This window comes from Tiliqua scincoides, chromosome 1 (assembly GCF_035046505.1).
Source record: "Tiliqua scincoides isolate rTilSci1 chromosome 1, rTilSci1.hap2, whole genome shotgun sequence".
Classification (NCBI taxonomy): domain Eukaryota; kingdom Metazoa; phylum Chordata; class Lepidosauria; order Squamata; family Scincidae; genus Tiliqua; species Tiliqua scincoides.
This window is the reverse complement of record NC_089821.1, coordinates 23,011,488-23,034,921: the sequence shown is the minus strand read 5'-3', so window position 1 is coordinate 23,034,921 and position 23,434 is coordinate 23,011,488. Positions and strand designations below refer to the sequence as shown.

Here is a 23,434-nt window from a genome sequence, read left to right as displayed (position 1 = left end):
TGTAGGCTGATATGACTTTATTGATTTCAGTATAAACAGTTTACAGAAAGTATAAATATACTGCTGACAACACTAAGATTGCAGGCAGATCACTCCTGACTGCATAACATCACAATACGTGGCAAAGGAATAAACACAAGAAATCTTTTCCAAGGACTGCTCCCCACCTCAAGGCTGTCTCTTGGCAGTCCATGCAACAACTGAATGTTCTAAGCTTAGGGAACAGAATTTGATGGAGTGGATCTCAGGCCTGTGGAACCCCATAGTCTGGGAAGTGTCCCAAAAGCAACACCTGTCCCTCAAAAACAGACATTCGCACAGAAAAGCACAGTGCAGAAAGACAGGTGGGTATACTAAAGATCTAAGCCGCTAACAGATTCACCTAGTTTAGCAAGAACCCTATCTTATATCACTGATAGCTTGTCAATTTCCCAAAGTAGGAAATTGCTCTTAGGCACCCAATTTACATCATGAGAAAGATAGTAAGTCACAATGTTAAGAAATAAAGCAGTACACAGCAAAGGCTTGTTGCCTCTCTACTGCTGCAAGAAAACAGTGCTGTGCCATCCAAGAAACATTTTCATATCACCATGATAATTTTGTTTTCCATCAGGAATGGATAAAAACAAACAAGTCGTGGGGTATGAGTGTCAAAACAGACCCTGGTAGATGCTACCAAAAGCAGCAGAACATCTTTGAAAGAACAGAGGTGACAAATGCTGTGTCTTAGGTGCAGTAACTTGCTGTGTGAAAGGAGTTGTCAGAGAACTCCAGGCTGTTGCCCATAATTCAGGTGTGTGTGTGAAACATCAGGTGGCAGGCCCATGTATTACACCTGTTCTGCAGGAGACCCTCCATGTCTACAGCAGGTTCTCGTTTTCCATACCATGTGCCAGAAATGCTCCAGCAGTGTGTTTTTGGCTGTTTGGTGCCTATCAAAATGAACCCTCCTGGATCATGGAGTCAAACAGGTCACACAAATCCTGGTTTTACTGATGAACGCCGACAGTTGGGGCAACCACGGGTCCCATTGGTCTGGAGGCATCTGCGACAGGAGAGACAGTAGAGCACAACTGAGATAGGAGTACAAGGAAGGTCCAGATTTAAAGAGCCAGTCCTTATATGTAGGGAGAAAATAAGATAATGCATTCTACTGTGAATGCTTGTTCTTATGTCTTTATTTAAATACAAGTAGAGGCATGAATTAAAATTAAAAATACTTTGATTTATATAAAAGAAGATGTTTAAGGAACATCAGGACTATTAGTGTACAACTATGTACAATGAATTCATCTAAGCAGGCAATAAAAGGATTTGAGAAATTTTAAATACCAAACAGAAGAAAGAAAACAGTTTCATTTGTCATTTGATTAATTGTGATTTTAATTTTAAAACATGCTTATTCCTCTTCTTAAAATACTTAAAAATCATAACACTAATTTTAAAAAAATCTGCAACCAAAAAAACAAAATATCATCCTTCCAAAAACAAAATGGAGTTGCCAGGTTTTTATGCATCTCGTGATGGAGTGCATGGTCGGGGCCAACTGGGCATATGTAGAGATGGTGTTCCACAATGTCAGTGCCATCACTGCGAAGGGCCTGCCACCTGGTGGGTTCTTGCTATCTCAGAAGGTAAGGGTACCTTAAGCAAGACCTAACATGATGACTGGAGTGTATGGAAAAGCACATATGGAAGATGATCCTTGAGGTGTCCTGGTCCTAAGCCATTTAGAGCTGTAAGTGTCATAACCAGCACTTTAAACAGAGTCCAGAAACAAACTGGTAGCTAATGCAATACACAAAGAACTGGAGTGATGTGATCCCAACTCAACAGCCCCAGTTAAAAATCTGGCTACCACATTTTGTGTCAACTAAAGTTTCTAAGCACTTTTCATGGGCAGCTCCAAGTAGACCATTAGTGTAGCTGTCTAACAGGGAGATGACAAGAGCATAAATCTCAGGACAGCTTTGCTAAGCAGTATCATATAGCTGGGGCCTTGTGTTGCATAGAGTGGTAGGCTGCAGTACTGAAATCAAGAACTCTCCCCACAACCTGAGTTCAAAGCTGGGATCTCAGGCAGCCAGCTTGTGGTTGACTCAGTCTTCCATCCTTCTGAGGTCAGTAAAATTAGTACCCAGCTTGCTGGGGAAAATGTAACATGACTGGGAAAGGCAATAGCAAACCACCCCACTTATAGTCTGCAATGAAAGCGTTGCAGAAGCAGCAACATCCCACGGGTCAGTAATGACACAGCACGTGCACAGGGGACTTTTCTTTCTTTCTGTCTTCATATAGCTGATAAATAGTATGGGAGACAAGGTGGAAACTTGCAGAATCCCGACCTTGCCAAAAGCCAGGGAGTAGAGAAGAGCCCAAGTGCCACCTTCTGGAGTCTGTCCAGGTACTCAAAAAATAGTAAAAAAGAACAGCAATTTAAAAAAAGAATGAGGTAAAATATGAGGTAAAAATTCCATGTTTTAATGGAGCTGAATTGCATCCCCACATTCATATGAATTTGTGCACATGATGCTAATTGTGTGTAACTTAAGCATGCCTCAGATACATCCAAAATCCATTCTGAAAGTGCCTTTAAGAACTTAGGAAATAGTTCATGGTGGTTTAATGTTGCCAGGTCAAATTATTCATGGTTTCTTCTCTTATGCGCAATGTAAAAGGAAAAATTTGGTTTCTACTACATGAAGCTGCTTGAAAATTAAAAATTAGCAGAATGATGGAGATGCTAGGTGCCAACTGAGGGCCCAATCCTATCCAACTTTCCAGCATCGGTGTTGCCATCATGCAGCCCCAAGGTAAGGGAACAAATGTTCCCTTACCTTGAGGAGGTCTCTATGTCTGGCCCCTCCACCACAGGATGCAGTGCATGCCCCATTGGTACAGCAGCACCGGCACTGGAATATTGGATAGGATTGGGTTGTAAATCTCCTTTCCCGATGGCATCATGATCCTACATAAACACAGAAAGAATCTTCTGCAAAGATTTGCACCAAATAAAACCAGTGGCATAGCTAGAGGGGTTGCAAAGCACTAAGTTTTGCAGATGCCTCAATTCACCTTGTAAGCGGCCCCTCCCCTTTGGAGCCATTCACCTCTGTTTTGCTCCCCCCGCCTGCACTGGCTCCAAGGGGGAGGGGGGGCCATCTGCATGGCGCATTCAGGAGCCTGCAAAAATTAGTGCTTTGCACCCCTCTAGCTACGCCACTGAGTTAAACAACCACAGCAACTTTCATCGTTGTTCTATTTTGCTGTTTGCATTTTCCTGATCTGTTATGGGGGATGCTTTGCTTTTCACTAAGGACATTTGAGCAACTGATTTGTTACAATTTGTATTTTAGGAACTCACATTACTTAGACATTAGTCATGCCTACGCTACCAATCTATTGACAGAATTGTTTTCATTTCTTAATATTTGTTAGGCCTTTGGCATCCCAGCCCCTGAACTGTTGTAAGCCAGGATGTGGCAGGAGGGGCCTTGATGTCCAGGCCTGGTATGAAATGCAAATAAAGGAACAGCAGCACTGTATATGTATGCTGATATAATCAGCTGCACCTGTTGCAGGTGGGAGTCACGGGAGAGATGAGTGCAGAGTCACGTAGGCCATGGTTGAATGGTGCACTGGACCACCAATCAGAAAGGGTCACAAGACAGTCTTGTGACGATGAGGTTGCCCTATTCTGAATGGCTGACCCTGGTATATATGGGGGCAAGAACAGACACCAAATGTGGGTTGCTGTGGTGATGTTTCTGCATGTCGTGCTGCTGGTTTGTGTACTGACTGCTTAACGTGACTGTGCCTTGCTGTATCCCTGACTCCTGGACCATCTGACTGACTACTCTTCTGCCTGCTCCTTGACCAATACCTTCTTCTGCAACAAACAAGTCTGTGTCTGCTTCTTGGGCTCTGTTTGGGATCGCCTGCTTCTTGTGCTATCTCCCTACGCTCCCTGCTGCCCTGACAATATTTGCACTGCTATTTACTACATGCTAAAGTTAGCCTCTCCAGACTGCCCAGATCACTCGTCTATGAGTTCATTTGCTATTTTCTGCTTTGATGCTGGCATCCAGGCCCTCTTTGTTTATAAGTTGCACATCCAAGATACTCCATTAACTGTCCCAGTGTTATCCCCTGCTTGTGCAAAACATAGTGATGCTCAACCAACCTGACAGTACAATCCTATGCGTGTCTACTTGGAAGTAAGTCTCATTGAATGTAATGGTACTCACTCCCAGAAAAGTGTGCATAGGATTGCATCCTGAATCACCTTTATTCTGCCCACTTACCAGTCTGCCTCATTATGTTTCACATGTATGTAGCATCAAAGAACTAATAAGCATTGATTACTTCTCTGAAATTGTTTCTGTGCACAGAAACAAATTTAAGTGTGGTGAGGGATTTGGAATAAATTACTTCAATGGGGTAAGAGATGGAAAAGGGAGGTGCAGCTGAAGCACTGAGAGAGCCCAATTATCACATGGGTTGCCCTTTAAGTAGCACCACTTTTGCCAAAGTGTCACTTTGCAGAGCACCTCTTAGCTGCTAAGCAGAGAAAAAAGTGCTTATTTCTCATCATCACCTACTAAATGACTTTACTTCCTGCTTAATGACATCACTTCTGGACCTCAGCAGGTGTCTTGAATGTTATTTGGCCCACTGTATGAAATTAGTTTGACACCCCTGGGTTAGAGCTTGAGCAGGCCGGACATACAAGAATGTTTCATTGATTCTTAGATATTTTACTTTCAAATAAATGTCTGCTGCTAGATGGCCTATCTCAGATATTACATAAGAAGATTTCTAGAAAGATTTCCAGAGAAAATATGGCAGAAATTTTTTAACATCACAAATTGCTGATCCTCCATTATGTCATAATTTTGTTCTATCTGTTCCCAATTAATTTTTTCCACATCGGGGTTTATGTTCCCTGTTTTTCCTTTCCAGACTCCTTGTTGCATTCCCTTATAACCTGCACTCAGACCCATCCTGTTTGTTCCTTACTTTAAATGGAAGACATGCGAACAGGGCAATGCTTGGAGTTGATGGTTCTTGTCCCCAATGGATTCACCACACATGCCACAGTACAGCTCCATTTCTTCAACGCATTCATGAAACTTCACCACATGGTTGCGAAGGTCTCGCTGCTGCCCCTTTGCACGATAGATTCCCTCACATAGGCAGTGAACCTTCAGCAGGCCAAGCTGCAGAGAAAAACAGATGATGGAGTGTCTGAGCAGAGGACTAGACAGGCTCTCTCTGAATTCAGCCAATTAAATCCCCAATCACACAGAACATTACCAAATCTTTTCTTGTAAAGCTCTTGATATTCTTCTTGCTTATGCTTCTCTTTACTCCCTGTATTTAGCACAAGCTCACCTTCCATCATCCATGCTAGTCTCCAGTAGTACCCAAGCATGTTGCCACCTCTCTTTTTTTTAAAGTCCCCATTGTGATTGGAAAGCACACAGCTCTTATGGCAGTTGATCGTCATGCGTAATAAGGTCAACAGTCACTCTCCTCCTCCCCCACTTCCTCCCCCATCTCACAGGGATGGTGGAGTGTGCAAGACTGCAGTTCCCTTAGACTCAATCCATTAGTGTTGAACTGTGATTTAGCTTAGTGTTTTGTCTCAACTGCATTTAGATCCACACTATCAACTTCTGTTAGTTTTATTTGACATAAACCATCATGACTTTCCCCCAAAGAATTGTGGTTCTACAAGTAGCATTGTATTTTACTGAGCAGCTGAGAATAGTTGGAGACTTCTCATTCTGTTTCTCAGAGTTCTCTGGTGAGAGTAATTAAAGCAGTATTAATTTATAGCGTAGATATGCCCATAAATCTCTTAAGCTTCTTCAAGGTTTACTTCCTTAACAAAGATTTGTGGACCCACTATGACCAAACCCAGTGTGCTTCTTCAGTGTTCGCCAGTTCTGCCATGCTCTGGAAAACCAGAGGCTTATAGGTCATAGTTACCGAATGTGTACAAGTGCAATGCACCTCTCTACATCTCTTCAGGGTTTCCTTCTTCCTTGGCTATCTGTTGGATCTCCTTTTCCTGAAGTACTATACCTCACCCTTTCCTACAGACCTTTCAGAATGTTGTAGCAAACCTGAACTATTTTCTCATCTGCTCCATTTTGCTTCTACATGCTGACTAAGAATTCAGGGACAGTTCACATCCTATTTCCAGGGCTGGCCTGAGACCCCCTGGTGCCCAAGGCAGCGTGACACCTGAATCCCCCTCCCCAAATGCTGCCTTTGTATGTGCACACACCTTCATGTGTATGGGGAGAGGGGGAGGTGAACAAATGGACATCTCACCCTGCTTTCCCTTTACTTCTCAGAAGTGCAGCATGAGGGCTTCTCTGTTCCAGTCTGTTTCTCTTTGACATGAACAGAAGTGGTGCACGGCAGGGAGCACACGGGCTGCGCTGTTGGGAAGTAAACAAAAGGGGGGAGGGAGGATGTCAAGTCACATGTCCCTGCCTTTTTAATGCTTTGAAAGCACCAAGTAGACCAGGAGAGGTGATCTGGAGTGTGGTAGTCCCCCCTCCCCATAGTGCTGGGGAGGAGGGAAGCAAACTCCATATTTCCTCACTGTGCTCTGTCCTCGCAGGGAGTTTAAAGTTGAAAGGGAACACATCCCTTTAAATTTTAGACTCAGTGCAAGGATGGGGTGCAAGGAGGGAAGGGGATGATCCAATTCCTGCTTGTATTTAATGAGCCAAGGTGGATCAATGCAGCTTGTGTCTGGGGTGGGCTGGAGGGAGGCAGCAGCTGACCTGGGGTAAAGGACACCCTGAATCTGCTGCTCCCCTCTCTACTGGCCGTAATGCAAGCCGCATCACATCACTTCAAGGCTGTCCCAGCCATACCTATTTTATACACTAGAAACCCCTTCGAAGGATCAAGCTAGCAGTGAATAACCTTAGACTGCTAATAAAACAGACACTCCATCAGCACACTAAGGATATGAATAAGAGGACTTGCCTTATTTCCAAGTCCCTCTGCCACCTCATAGGCCTTTTCAATGCTTTCGAGTGCCTGTAGGAAATGAAACAGACTTCATATGCTAGCTCTACATGTGACTGCAAGAGTGGCATAAAATACAAGTTATGTCCAACCCTTTCACCTTCCATGCCAAACATGCATCAGATCAAAATGGTACAGTATAGTTTTAGTGTGAAACATACTTAATTTTCATTGTACAGATTTCAGTTTGAACTCCCATTGGTGCTTGTGGTGGTGCGGGTTCAATGAAAACATCAGCTCAAAAATGGGTGGCAATAGAAAAAAAGGCTACTTCTATGCTGGTGTTACTAAGAAAGACGTTGAAAACAAGAGCAACTGTTTGCTAATGCCTTGATATAAATTGTGATGTGCTCAGATTTGGAAAACAGATAGGTCACCCTATCTGTAAAGAATAACATAAAGCTAGAAAAAGTTTAACAAAAGGCAACCCAAATGGGTCAAGGTATTGGAGCATCTTCCTTACAAAGGAAGGCTACAGTGACTCACATCCCAATCCTGTCTGAGCCAACTGACATCACATTGCCTCTTCCATTGTTGGCGGCTGCTGTAAAGCATTTCGTGCTAGTCATAAAAGGCACTCCGGCAGCAGTTTGAATAGTGCTTTGGTTGGGATTGCTTATCACAGCTGTCCATAACTGTACAGTTGTGCGTCTCTGAACAACCTTCTGCTTAACAACGGATTGCATATACAACAGGGGGTCAAAGAACAACAGAAATTAACTGCATATACAACAGGGGGTCAAAGAACAACAGAAATTAACTGCCTCTTAATGAGGCAGTCAGATCTTCCATAGCCTGCAGGAGAGTGATTGTTTACACAGCAAAGAGGCTCTTAATGCTAAGAAGAGGCGATCTATCTCCAGTAGCCTATTCAACCAGCTACTGTCTAGCAGGGAGTGTCTGTCACATAACAAAGGCACTAAATTGGGCTGAATGTTTGCTTAATAACCCAATCACATAACAACAGGGATAGGAGAATTTATCTCCGTTGTAAAGTGACACACACCTGTATATACAACTGAAGAAATAAAGACATGCTCAGCATCAGGTGCATTTACACAAATATGTAGACATTCCATCTTCAGGAAACAAACTGACCACCCAAAGAAAGGAATTCCTTCTCCTTTTACTGCACTAGTACCCAAGAATGCTTTACTTTCATGTATTTTAGGAAGGTCAAAGCAAACCCCCTGAATCAGCAACAATGGACTAATATAGTAGTTTTTAAACTCTCAGAGGGAATTTGAATCACAGTAAGTTCTTGCGGTGGTGGGGGGGGGGAGGCAGCGACGCAATCCCCAGGTTCACATCACTAAGGGGCTGCAGGGACTGGGATGCACTCACCAGTCTCTCCAGCAGCCTGTCGGAAGCGCGGGGAGCCCTGCGCGACCTACTGCACAGCTCCACGCAGCTTAAAAAGTGGAAGTGGAGTGATCGCGCCCTGCCTTTGCAAAACCGGAAGTGGAGCACAATCGCTGCACTTTCACTTTTTAAGCTTCGGAGAGCCCTGCAGACACTTGCGCAGGGCTCCCCACAACCCCGACAGCTGCTACAGGGAGTGGTGAGTGCATTCCAGTCCCTGCAGCCTTCTTAGCGACGCAATCCTGGGGATCGCGTCACTGCCTCCGCCCTGCCCCTTAAGGGGAAAGTCGCTAGGGCTCTCTGGCTGGGGCGTCGCGACGCCCCAGTTTGAAAAGCCCTGGACTAATAGAAGTCAACCTTACTGTTATTAAACGATAATGCAATAACAGCAATAACCAAATTATTATGACCTAAAGGACAGGACTGAAACAGGTGCCACCAGTGGGGGTGACAGCATCATCTAATGAATCAACCTCTTGCTGACCTTGTCTGGCTCCTTCTGAATCATCCAGCATTTGGCCACACCTAGCAGCACCTGAATCTGCCCCAGACGGTTTCCAATCTCTGTCATGATGCTCATTGAGGAATCATAGCGGGGAAAAGCCATCTGTAAGAAAGGTCATCAAGCAGTCTCTAAACCAACCTCAGGATTGCCTTAGCACTTCCCATCCTGTTTGACGGGATGGTTCATACCTGTACATCTGCACGGCTGCGGTGGATATCAGCAAAGCAGAGCAGGCATTGTGCCTGCAAAGGACGATCTCCATGCTGAAGAGCAATCTTCATTGATTCCTAATAAAGAAGACCTGCAGTGTCAGAACACTCTAGTATATGATTATTCTCAAGGGTTCTGTGTCCGTTAGAAAGAAAGCTACCATATACTGTCCTTGTTCTGGGCCTCCATTAAGGAGAACATCCCCAACCCCTAAATGACTTCATGGGCCCTTCAACCCAACGGCCAACGAATCTGCTGGGGGGAAAAACAGGACAGGTATATTTACAGTAGAACATGAGCTGCAGAAAGTGCGTTGCTTTGTTGCCCTTTTCAAGAGACTATGCAGACACATAGACTCTCTCCCCAAAGGGTCTCACCATGACCTTGTACCTCACAACACTCCATAGCATCATCCAAGCGTCCCAGTTTCTGATAAGCCACAGCCATGTAGTACTGGCTCATTGCACGATATTTGAGACTCCAGCCCTTTCCATAATCATTCACCAACTCAGCTGCCTTGCTTGGGAAGAAGAGGGCTTTTTCAAAGTCCTTGAGAAGACAAGAGGCAGAAGCAGGGAATTAGGGGGAAGACAGCATGGCTGTTTGGGGAGATGCAAACCCAGATAATTGCAAATAAGTATATTATTATTAACAGTATTTATATACCGCTTTGCAACAAAAAGTTCACAAAATGATGTACAGAGAAAAATCAAATAACTAATGGCTCTGTTTCTGCCATCATATACCGCATGTGTTTCTGTAAGAAGACTGAACCTGGGGCTCTCCAGAGAGACCTGCTAACTGGCCCAGTCGTAAGGCACACACTGCATAGATTAACTTATGCCTGTGTTTCTCAGTGTTAGTCCTCTGCTTGTACTACTTTACATGGTCCACCTACTGGAAGTGCCACCAGAACTAACTGGTGATGACATCGCCGCCATTCACTTCTAGGTTGGGAGGCCAGATACGACATGACAAACACCTGTAAGAGGCACGGGGTCAACAAGAGGGCTTTTTCGAGAGCAGAAAAGCAAGCTATGGAGCCTCCTACTGCTGTTTGTTGTGTCGTGTTCCTGGATTTGCTGCCTGGCAGCTTGTGTCCAGAATTCCCATGAGTACCACCAGACATCACCTCAAGTACCACTGGTGGTACCTGTACTACTGGTTGAGAAACATTGGCTTATGCAGTCCACGCTTTGTATCTTACAGAAAGCTGATGAATTCCACTACCTTCCACACAAACTAGAAAACTGAATCTGACAAGGATTCAACCGGACAGTTTTTCTTTCAGGGATGCTATTTAAGAACTCCCAACACCTATGGTGTCCAGCTCCTACCGGCTCTGACCTGTGGCTGACAAGAGTTATTGGAATGTGTGTAGTCTGCATGCCGGGCTCCTCACATACTGGGGCAGCATTCTGGGGGGAAAAAGTATCTACCTTTTCCTGGGATGTTTCTCTAGTTTGACCAAACGCACTACAGGTCCAAACCAATAGCAAACCAACAGGGTCAAACCAACAGCAAACCACTGTCTGGCCCAAAGACATATGCTCAGATTTGTCCCATATGCTTTCTATCTTATGGATCACACTTGCTACTCATTCCCACTCAAGCAGTGCCCACCTTGAGGTGTGTGTAGAAGTTCCCTAAACTGCAACAGACCCGGCACTCAAGCATCTTGTCATCGTTGTTGTGTGCGTAGCGCAGGGCTTTCTCAAAACACTCCAGAGCCTTCTGGAAGATGCTGAGGCCAAGGTAGGCATTGCCCATGCTGAGGCTGACCTGGCCGTTCAGCTGCAGGCCCACGGTGGTACCTTGCATGTTCAGGCAGGTCTTACAATAGGAGATGGTTTTGTGGAATTCGCAGAGTTTCTCATTGCTCCGTGCCAGGTTCAGGTAGCTCTCTGTAAGGTAGTCAGGGTCCTCCAGTTCCCGGGCTGTGTCAATCTGTACAACTGCAAACTTTTAGCAAACAGAACATTTATAGAGTCAACAAATACATCATGATGCCTTCAGAAACAAAAAGAGCTAGTTCTGGACACTATGCATTACAGAATTAAGGGTGCAGAGGTATTTGGTACCAAATGAACCTGGTGACTAAAGCACAGAGAAGCTGGTACAGGCAGAACCTTCTTGACGGAGAAAGTTTCTACGTCACACGGATGTGGATGGAGCAGCCAAAATAACCTCAGAGAATGAGACAAGACAACGAATTGCCTAAGCATCATAGCTTCTCTGCCTACGCACTCAACAATCGCATGTGTGAGAGGGAGAGGGGTGCTTGCCTACTGAGGACTTCATGCATTTGAGGAATTGGACTGGCTACCCATGAAAGCTTATGCTGAAAGAAATTGGTTTGTCTTTAAGGTGATAAAGTGATCTATTGTTTTTTGCTGCGCAATTCTAAACAGTGTGCGACGGCTCACCATAGGTGCACAGTTTCACAAACATGCCGTAGAGCACATTAATGAGCTCTTAGCAACGGCCCAGCACCAGAGCTAGCCCAGCACCAGCCAGTGCTGGGCTAGCACTGGTGGAAAGCCAGTGTTCCACCACTTGGCAGTTGCCCAAACCGTTGGGTAGAAGAGGTAGGTGGGGCCATGGGGGCAGGAGGCGTTCCAGGGCAGGGAGAGGGTGTGCCAGGGGGAGGGAGCAGGGCAGAAGGAGGACCAGACCAGTGGAGCTCTACAGGACCTCGTGGCCTGACACAAAATCAAATACCCCCATTGTGGGGTTACTTTCCTTACCCAGGGGAAGAAGATGAACGTTCCCAAGGAGCCACTGACAGCTGCCCAGTGCACTTAGCACTGGGTACCACAGCATCCATTGCTAGCACCACAGCAGTCTTGCGCACCAGACAGCTGAGAATTGGGCTGTAAGGCTGCACACCCAGGAGTAAGCCCCATTGACTATAATGAGATTTATTTCTGTGTAAGCATGCATACGATTGGGCTCTAAGATGGTTACTCTCTCTGGAAATTCAGGCTGGTGGCAAGTCTCTTTTCACCTCAGAATTCCTCAGTCTCTACTTGAGGGAACTTCAGGCAAGACTACCAATTTCCATTACATTAGTCTTTTAATGATGACCATGCAGTTTCATTGCTCTCTCCCAATACCATATGACTGTAGATTCCCTAAGAGCCTACATTATAATTTTTCCAGGTTTTCCTGCTCCTAAGGAGAGAATTCAGTGACCATTTTGTATAGGAGGATAGAAGTATTAGTGTTAAAGCATCACTCCCCAGGTGATTATTTCTTTGGATTATTCTCCATTACAACAAATAGCTTCCAGTTTACTTAAATAGTTGCTCCCCCCACCCCATTACCATCATAACCTCTGTGGCTCTCTGGTCTAGTTCCAGCCTGCTTATTCAGCAGCTGGTGATACAGGGCATCAGGCCTAAACTACTGCGGTGGAGGGGAGAAAGGAGATGTTCCATGGAAGAATTGATGCTCTTCCCCCATTAATGGGAGAACATTGCTCCTTGAGCTTCCAGCAAGTTAAAGAATCCAAATGCAGAATAATGTAGAAAAATAAACCATGAAAATGCCTTCTCTTTTTTTGCTATGAGTTCCTTATTGTGGGTTACTTCCTTTCCATATAGAAAATGTGGTCCTGAGTGTGGCTCATTTCATTAATATGATGGTTATTTTCTTTCTGCCCAGCATTAAGGGATTTATTGCAGCAAACATGTTGACCCATGGGGTCTTCAGACAAGCGTCCATGGCTTGCCATCTTGATCTTTTGCCTCTGGTCTCTAAGTAGGTGCATCCAGGTTCTTTTCAAGTCAAAGAGAAGCAGATTCTGAGCCCGACTTGGCAACGAATTAAACGCTGCTTCGACCAGCAGAAGTTGCTTGTCAAGGCTTTCTGTTTATAAACTGTTTATTTCATAAGGTTCTCCGTACTTAGCACAGGCCTCTTTATTTAGAACCTAAAGCATTCAAGGCAAGATCTGTATCATTTTCAGCATCCCAACGAGGCACACATCAGCGTTCACATAATCTTAGGGACATTCCATCTTTCTGCTGTTACTGCGAGCTAATGTAACCTCATCTCTCAAGCCTGAAATCTCACTGGGTTTTCTAAACATTTAATCATCAAATAAGCTTGAAACGGTTGTCAAACGTTTTGGTCAATCCATCTTTTCTTGGTGTTTCACATGAGAAATATAGAAAAACACCCCTGATTCCTTTCTGTTATGTAAATACTTAAAAAAAATGTTGCTAATTTTCTTTTACTAAATTAAGCTCCATTTTTCTTCTGGTCTTTTCACAGTGATCTCTAGATTGGCTGTTGATTCTCCTCTTTAGATTCTGAATGTCATTGACATGCTGCCACATTATCTCTAAACTCATACTGTTGACACTCATATCCATTCTCTGTCCTATGAAACATATTATGCCTGAAACAACCTTGACAGGTATCTGTTCAAACTATGTTGTAAGACCTTCCAAAGGAGAATTCCATAAATTACCTAGATGCCTTTTTCATTGCTGGACTGCTCTTATAAGCTGATATTAATAATCTTAAACCCCTATGCTTAAAAACCCATAGCATATCTTGTATTAGGCCTGCTTCATATTCAAAGTCACCAATATGGGAATCTGTGCATACAATAACAGCTTATTTTGTGAGTTATATTTCTTGCCTCACAATAAATAGCGACATCCAAACATGGATTAAGATGAAGTACATCTTTGTTCAGGTCTATCTGCTATCTGAAGATTGTACAACTTCAAACTGAAGGTGGAGCATTTCTGGGGCATTTGGTGGGCCGCTGTGAGATACAGGAAGCTGGACTAGATGGGCCTATGGCCTGATCCAGTGGGGCTGTTCTGATGAGGAATTGCATTGTCTGAATTTCTCCCTCCAGATACAAAGTCTCTGCATGTAGAAAACTAACACATCAGGGGAGATGGCAGGTTAGATACCTCTCCCTTCAACACCCTAGTTTTCCACATGCAGGGAAGGTAGTATTGTGGATTTTTTTTTTTAAATTCAGAACAGCATTCTAGCATGCGATGTTGCACCTGAATTATGAAGGGACATAGTCCAAGAAAAGCTGTACGATGCAATAGTCCTGAAGTGAGATCTGATTTTTATTATCAGTAGTAAGGGTGAACAATAATTTTGCACCTTTCAGACTTTCCTTCACATATTATTGTTCTTGTACAGCTGCACATTACTCCATAGCCAGTCTCATCTTTTAACACTGCCTCACAATACTTCCTTTCTAACACCGACTTTGCCCGTGTAAGACTGCTTGCTAATTTGCATTCTTCTCCTTTAGCATCACAGCACTTTCAGCTGCTTTGTACCCTCCCAGAATTTATCATTGATCTACATTTAGTGCTCTATTAAGCCTTCAGGTAAACTGTATAAATGTACTACGAAGCCACTTCCTGAGATGAATTCATTACTGTCTTCAGCATGGACTGAAATGCTCACCTTGATCCTTATTTCAGCACCAAATTAAACACCTAAAGCCACCAAGGAATCTGCAAATTGAAACTTTCAAATCCTGATAGATTTTCCCTTGGCCCCTGGTTCCCCAACTTTTTTGACTGGTGTTTCCCTTGACCTACTGGGCCACTGGCCACAGCTCCCCATTACGACTAAAATCCTATACATTGTACAGGACGGTGGGTTGTTTGCGAGGATTCTGCAGCTCCTTGGGAAGTCATAGCTCAGTTTGGGGACCAGTCAATTTGGGAATCAGCCTTAACATTTTTGCTCTGCTCATGACTTTTTGCTCAGGCTTTTGCTTTGCTCATGCAGTTTTTGAAAGCTCTGATGCTCTGGGCCTGCTCAGCCTTTTCCAAAACTACTTGCATTACCTTTTGAGATACCTCTGCTTCCCTCTTCTCTCCATACAATCCACAATACACTTTTTCACATCCTTTATGCCAGGCATTGGCAAGTTCCAGACTTCAGCAATGATGTAATCATGTCATAGCTGAACTTCTGGGTTGCTATGCTCAGCTTAGGTGGCGAAGCCTCCCACTCAATTTGCTTCACACCGGACAGCCAATGGCAGAGACATCTACCTAGCTTCACATAGTCCTGGTGCTGCTGCCACTATCACTTCCCAGGAAAAGGTGCCACCCTTTGCTTCACTGCAGGCTGGAGATTGCAGGGAACTTTGGGTGGCAGGCTGGATCTAACCCACAGGCTATAGGTTGCTGACCTTTGCTCTACACATTCACTGTTATCCCTATTTCTGGAACTACTTCCCCACTCTTATCAGCCAGTCTTATCACCTTTATCTTGTAACCAATTCCCAAAGGAAGAGTGTGGAGCCTCTCTTCCTAATTGCACACTTGCACACAGAGTTTGACTTTTCCTGGGCAGAGGGGTGTGTGTGCGTGTGTGAGATTGCTGAACTGTGCCCATTTTGCCCTTATTTGCAAACTGGAATGCTCCTGGCCACTGTGTCTGAAGCTGAGGGATTACACTCTTCTTCCTCTCAATGCATCTGCCAGTGAGCTTTTCAGGTGTGCTGTTAGATGCTTACATGGAAGCGAATACCATTAGAACATAAGAACAGCCCCACTGGATCAGGCCATAGGCCCATCTAGTCCAGCTTCCTGTATCTCACAGCGGCCCACCAAATGCCCCAGGGAGCACACCAGATAACAAGAGACCTCATCCTGGTGCCCTCCCTTGCATCTGGCATTCTGACACAACCCATTTCTAAAATCAGGAGGTTGCGCATACACATCATGGCTTGTACCCCATAATGGATTTTTCCTCCAGAAACTTGTCCAATCCCCTTTTAAAGGCGTCTAGGCTAGACGCCAGCACCACATCTTGTGGCAAGGAGTTCCACAGACCGACCACACGCTGAGTAAAGAAATATTTTCTTTTGTCTGTCCTAACCCGCCCAACACTCAATTTTAGTGGATGTCCCCTGGTTCTGGTATTATGTGAGAGTGTAAAGAGCATCTCCCTATCCACTCTGTCCATCCCCTGCATAATTTTGTATGTCTCAATCATGTCCCCCCTCAGGCGTCTCTTTTCTAGGCTGAAGAGGCCCAAACACCCGAAGCCTTTCCTCATAAGGAAGGTGCCCCAGCCCCGTAATCATCTTAGTCGCTCTCTTTTGCACCTTTTCCATTTCCAATATGTCTTTTTTGAGATGCGGCGACCAGAACAGGACACAATACTCCAGGTGTGGCCTTACCATAGTTTTGTATAACGGCATTATAATACTAGCCGTTTTGTTCTCAATACCCTTCCTAATGATCCCAAGCATAGAATTGGCCTTCTTCACTGCCGCCGCACATTGGGTCGACACTTTCATTGAGCTGTCCACCACCACCCCAAGATCTCTCTCCTGATCTGTCACAGACAGCTCAGAACCCATCAGCCTATATCTAAAGTTTTGATTTTTTGCCCCAATGTGCATGACTTTACACTTACTGACATTGAAGCACATCTGCCATTTTGCTGCCCATTCTGCTAGTCTGGAGAGATCCTTCTGGAGCTCCTCACAATCACTTCTGGTCTTCACCACTCAAAAAAGTTTGGTGTCGTCTGCAAACTTAGCCACTTCACTGCTCAACCCTGTCTCCAGGTCATTTATGAAGAGGTTGAAAAGCACCGGTCCCAGGACAGATCCTTGGGGCACACCGCTTTTCACCTCTCTCCATTGTGAAAATTGCCCATTGACACCCACTCTCTGCTTCCTGGCCTCCAACCAGTTCTCAATCCACGAGAGGACCAGTCCTCTAATTCCCTGACTGTGGAGATTTTTCAGTAGCCTTTGGTGAGGGACCGTGTCAAACGCCTTCTGAAAGTCCAGATATATAATGTCCACGGGTTCTCCCGCATCCACATGCCTGCTGACCTTTTCAAAGAATTCTATAAGGTTGGTGAGGCAAGACTTACCCTTACAGAAGCCATGCTGACTCTCCCTCAGCAAGGCCTGTTCGTCTATGTGTTTTAAGATCCTATCTTTGATGAGGCATTCCACCATCTTACCCAGTCTAGATGTTAGGCTGACCGGCCTATAGTTTCCTGGGTTCCCCCTCTTTCCCTTTTTAAAAATAGGCGTGACATTTGCTATCCTCCAATCCTCTGGCACTGTGGCCGTTTTGAGGGACAAGTTGCATATTTTAGTCAAGAGATCTGCAACTTCATTCTTCAATTCCTTAATAACTCTTGGGTGGATGCCATCAGGGCCCGGTGACTTATTGATCTTTAATTTATCAATGAGGTCTGAAACATCTTCTCTTTTAACCTCTATCTGACTTAACTCCTCGGTTAGGAGGGGCCGTTCGGGCAGCGGTATCTGCACGAGGTCTTCTGCTGTGAAGACAGATGCAAAGAATTCATTTAATTTCTCTGCCATCTCTAATTCTCCTTTTATTTCCTCTTTCCCTCCCTCACCATCCAAAGGGCAAACCGCTTCTCTGGCGGGTTTCCTGCTTCTAACATATTTGAAGAAGCTTTTATTATTCCCCTTAATGTTGCTGGCCATGTGTTCCTCATAGTCTCGCTTGGCCTCCCGTATCACCTTCTTACATTTCTTTTGCCACAGTTTATGTTCCTTTTTATTCTCTTCATTAGGGCAAGACTTCCATTTACGGAAGGAAGCTTCCTTGCCCTTCACAGCCTCTCTAACTTGGCTGGTTAGCCATGCGGGCACCCTCCTGGATTTAGTGGAACCCTTCTTTCTTTGCGGTATACACCTCTGCTGGGCCTCTATTACTGTTGTTTTAAGCAGCTTCCATGCACTCTGGAGAGATTGGACTCTTTTTACTCTCCCTTTCAACCTCCTTCTAACTAGCCTCCTCATTTGAGGGAAGTCCGCCCGTCGGAAGTCAAGGGTTTTTGTTAGAGATTTGCCTGGTATTCTTCCCCCAACGTGCATGTCAAAATGGATCTCAGCATGATAACTGTTCCCTAATGGCTCATTAACATTGACATCTCTAACCAGGTCCTGCGTACCACACTATATTAAATCCAGAGTCACCTGTCCTCTGGTGGGCTCCGTGACTAGCTGCTCTAAGCCACAGTCATTTAGCATGTTAAAAAATCTGGTTTCCTTATGTGTGACCAGAACACAAATTGACCCAGTCAATATGAGGATAATTGAAGTCCCCCATAATTACAACCCTGTCCCTCCTTGTCACCTCCCTGATCTGTTTCCTCATTTCAAGGTCCCCATCAGATTTCTGGTCTGGAGGACGATAGCACGCCCCCAGTATTACATCGATTACATTACATTGATGTATTACATTGATGTATGGAAGACACCACAAGTCATTTTAAAGAATCAAAACAGTGGCTCAAATGTGCAACACCCCTTTTTGTATGTCTCATTGTTCCTCAGCAGCCTCTGTGAAGATGTATGTGTTTAAACTGAAAAATCTGAGTGGCATCTTGTTAGTCACATCTAACCCTCGAGTCACACATATCCATTTAGATTCTGGTACCTCCTGTTTTGATATTGCTTCGTCAGTGTCTGAACTCTGCACAAATCCTGCTACTGTTACAAACACACATTACATATGCAAGAAATGACATTTCCAAATAGATACAGAGACCCACTTATGAAAAACTAGGTCTTTGGGGAAGTTCAGCCTGATAACTATCCAACCCTGACGCACACGTGAAACTCTCTTAACTGTTTTTGGTTACATTGTCCTCAACCTCGGGAACCTCACTTTACAGTGATTTTCAATGTACTGCGGCATTTTGGTGTGCTGCGAAAGGTCCGCAGGTGGGCTGTGGGATTTTGCACCGCAGCAGTTGAAAGAGTTGAAAAATGATTTTTTTTTTCTTTCTGCTGGTGGAGGAAAAGGGACAGACAATTCATTACTACAGGCCGTTGCCCTAGAAAAAAGGTTGCAGAATCCGAAGAGACTCCTGGAAGCCAGAAGTGACATCATAAGAGATGAAGAACAAAGAGAGAGATCCATGTGCCAAAATTGCTGCCTTAGAAAGTGCTGTGTAATGGTCATTTAAAGAATGAATTGCAAGTCTGGAACTCCAGCTGAAACTCTCAGCCTTTAACTCCTTGTATGGCCTTTTTCAATCCACTGTCTCTCAGTTTCAGGCCAGTTGAGCAATATGGGCATGAGAGACAGCATGGTGTAGTGGTTACAGTGTTGAGGTAGGATCAAGGAGGCCCAGTATAATTCTTCCTCTGCTGTGAAGTTTGCTGGGTGGTCTTGGGCCAGACACAATCTCAGGTAAGCATTACAGGGTTGTTGGAAGGATAAAAGTAAGTTTTCCATATATACTGCCCTGAACTCCTTGGAGAAAGGGCAGAATATAAATGTGAATAATAACACATTACACTTCCAATGTAACATATGCAAAGTGCTTAGGATATTTAGGAAAAGCTCCTCTACACCTGACAACTTCTATGGTTTACTGAAGGCAGGCAGGCAGGCCTGGCCATTGTGACTATGTGCTACTGAGAGTTCATTGAAAGCAGAGATAGTTCTGGAATATTATCTCCTGAACCGTTAAAGCCCTTCCACACAAGTCATTCATTGTGGAACTGGACCACCTGCATGGCAACATGCTCCAGCTAGCATTGGAACATCTCTGTGAGCCAATACTGCAGACAAGCAACCAAAGAATTTCAGGGAACTAGTGCATGGGAGCAGAAATGCAGGATGGCCATTTATAAACTTAAATAAATGGCAGTAGTTCATATCAGCATTTCTATTGGAGCTACACAATAGCTCACTGTGTTCACAATTTGGCTGTTGCCCCACCATTTGACTGTCAAAAGCCCCACTTTTCCACCCTCGTTCCCATCCTTTCTGTAGTGTAGTGAAAGTGAACATGCATTCAGTCCAATGTAGCTTTTTACCTTCATCATATCTTTGTACCTGCCCATCTCTGAGTGAGCAGTGATGAGACATCCCAGAACTCGGAATCTTCCAGCTGCATCTGTGGTCTTTTCCAGAACTTTCAGCCAGACCCGCAAGGCCTTTTCTGTCTCGTTGGACTGGTACAGTTGAAGCCCTTTTTCTATCTGCTGCTTCGTCTGGTCCTGACCCATCTCCTTAGTGCTCAGGAGCTTCATATACCAACCCGTCAGGGCAGATGACACATAGGTGGTGGGTGGGTCCAAAAAAAAAAAATGTCAGCACTAGAACAGGAAGATGGGTTGCATCGTTTGGAAGTTCAGGACCACAGGAACCTCCGATAATTCAGGTTGAAGGAATGTCGGTCGGAGAGAGGCACTACCAAGGCTTTTGAGCAACCATCCTAATCCTCTAGGAGAGCATCCTGTGCACTGAGACAAGCCCACCAGAAATTCTTACAACCCAAACCCATGAATAAAGAGAAAAGTACAGGAAAGAAAGCAAGAAAAATCCTAAGGGACGGGAGTGAAATTCAGTTGGAATGGCCTGTGCCCCTCCCCTTCGCTGCTTCGTTCACAGCTGTGCCCGCCAATCCTGGTCACAAGACTCCACAGGAATGTCAGTCTTGGTAACCCCCAAGGTCAGACAGCAAGCCAGAGCCAGCCGCTGTCCTTCCCTACATACAGCTTTTATAAATATACCAGAGGCAGCATCATCTGTTGTTGCAGCTCAATGCTACTATCAGGCCTTTCGATTCATTTCCTTGTACTCTGAGTGTGTTCAGCGAGCCAAGGATGTATGAATGGGCTCCATTCATGAGATGTATGACACTTGTTAAAGTGCAACAGTGATGAGCTCTGCCCATCTCTAGGATGCACAGCACACCTCTCAGGAAGCAGAGGATTAACTGCAGAAGAATTGAACATCAAAGACCATTTCACGTACTGCATAGAGGCACTAGAAAAGACACCAATGCTGCAGTGAAAAGGCTCTCCTCTTGCTAAATGTAAGAGGGCACCACTTTAAAATATGTCTCTTTGCCCAGCAGGGGTATAAGTAATCTATTCACAGAGAAGAAACTTGTAGTAATCTATTCTGTGTAGTAATCTATTCACAGAGAAGAAACCTGCTAACTGGGTAAGAGGCACTCTTTCAAGTGGGTGCTCCTCTTTTTATCAGGGGGAGAGAAACTAGCCCACCCCACCCCAGCAGTGTCTTTTCTAGTGGCTATCTGCTGGTGTTCTTTTGTATCTTTTTAGATTGTGAGCCCTTTTGGGACAGGGAGCCATTAGTTATTTGATTTTTTTCCCTCTGTAAACCGCTTTGTGAACTTTAGTTGAAAAGCGGTATATAAATACTGTTAATAAATAATAATAATAATAATAATAATAATAATAATAATAGTTAGAGCACTTAATATCAAGTTCCTCATACCTTTTTGTACAGAGGCCCTGGAAAATGTTGGGCTAGTGTGGATTTTTGACCAATACAGGCATTGACATACCAGTATGTATTAGCTTCCCAGAACATGCACTGGTGGAAAAAGGCTCCCACATCATAAAAATGCGCACATCCATGTGTACTGATACGCATGTACAGAACAATGTGAGAACTGGTTCTCAGAAGGTTAGGGCACAGTAAGTTTGACTGACATATTTGAATGACCAAAAGAAAGATCCAGGCACTGGTAATGGGTACCTCCATTCTCGTACTTGCTCTTGCCTTTGGCTCATTAAATGAGATGTACAGACTCAGCTAGTATTCTGTTCTGTAGGAACTTGTTGCGAGTGGGCTTATAGGTTGCTCAGGGTTACAGGGATATACAACCTTGAGTTTGGACACAATGATACAGTACTTTTGAAATGTGTTTCAATACAGCAACTATCGCTTTAGGAGAAATAGTCAACACAAGCTTTATAGAAATTTAGGATGTTATTGTTCATTAGTATATATGACAGGGTTGAAAACCCTATTTTTGGCTGACCAGGTTGTTTTCCTCCAGCCTTCTGCCTATACTGAATTTCAAAACCCCCTTGCTCCAGAAGACTGTTTTGCTCCTCTGAAACTCATAGGTGGGGAGTCAATAGTTCAGCATAGAAGCCATGTCCTTCTTCTAATTTGCACAGCTTGAACATGCACCCCAAAGAATAAGCTAGATCATCCCCTCTTCTTTAGAATTGTATGGAATGATTTCTCAGATACGACTACTGGTCGGAGACAACCAATTGCCATGCAGTGTGAGAGGGAAGAGTCTGCAAGAATAAATAACGGCAGAAGACACATTGTTAAGAAAGGACACATACCCACTAGGTTTGGGACTGCTTTCACCAGATCTCATAGGAGAATCAAACTCTTCCTTGATGACAGTGGGTCAAAATTTATGAATTGTTACCCCTCATTCTACATCTCTCTGGTTCAAAGTTTCTCCACTACTTCAAGCAACCCAGTGATTCCAAATCCTCATCCCAGCGCATCTCCTCCAGGTAAACTGCATACCTGTAACTGTAACTTCCATATCCAGAATGGTAAATATGGATATTTGACAAGATCTCACAACCCACACAATCTCTGTCTCAGAGTACTGTTGTACTGAGGGGTGGGGGGAACATTCATGTGGACCCCCTCCTAAGAGACTGTTAAATCTCATATGAAGCCAGGCAGAGGAGAAAGTGTTTGTAGACCAATAAGATTCAACATATTAAGAATGGAACAAGATTTTAAGGGCAAATAAGCTAAGAAACCAGGCAGAAATAGAGAGAGGGTGGTCCTCCAGCAGGAGTTACTGCTATTTTTATGAGCACAGTCCTAATATGCTTGCAACCTATAGTTTTCAATGATTAGTATACATCAGCTAAATGAAAACATCATATACGCAAAGCTGCAGGGTTGTAGCAGCCTGCTCACCAAGGCCACCCATATGTTAACAAGCGGCAACTCTGTCAAAGGGAAGAACAATATTCTCCCTTTCCAACACCAATTAACAGCACTCCTTCAGACGGCTGAGCTGCAGGAGTTAGCTTTGACTGTAGGTGGTGCTAAAAACACACATGGCTTCATACCCCATTGTGTATAAATGAGGAGCAGGTTGCAATCAATGTATGGCCTTTGTATGCCTACTGGAGTCATCCTTGGGGAACACAGAGAAGAGTAAGATAATTATAGAAGAAAGAATGAAAGGAAAGACAAGGAAAAAGGAGGAGGGAACAGGACAAGTAGAAATAAAAGATGCAAAGAATAGGAATGTGTCAATCATTATGATTGGGTTGATCAACATTATGGGGGGATTATAGCATGTTTAAATTTGTGAGCTATTTTATAATCTTTATGGAGCTTGTCTTCCCAACAAACCTGCAATAAAATTAGTATTATTCTAAGTTATAGGTGGAAGACTGAGATTCACCCAACACACCCATATAGCAACTCCATGACAAACATGGATCCATCAGGTCCAAGCCTATGCCCCACTGCTTGT

General features: G+C 44.3%; 1 protein-coding gene across 1 annotated transcript; it reads right to left on the bottom strand.

Annotated features, from left to right (window-relative positions):
• On the bottom strand, nt 1-20,510 carry RAPSN (receptor associated protein of the synapse). Its single transcript, XM_066631525.1, has 8 exons — nt 19,965-20,510; nt 10,754-11,092; nt 9,521-9,679; nt 9,109-9,207; nt 8,900-9,022; nt 7,012-7,065; nt 5,020-5,219; nt 1-1,045 (listed from the first exon to the last, which is right to left on the bottom strand). Exons 1-8 carry the CDS (start codon nt 20,178-20,180, stop codon nt 973-975), a joined length of 1,263 nt encoding a protein of 420 aa, XP_066487622.1. The 5' UTR covers nt 20,181-20,510; the 3' UTR covers nt 1-972.
• Between the last annotated feature and the right edge of the window lie 2,924 nt (nt 20,511-23,434).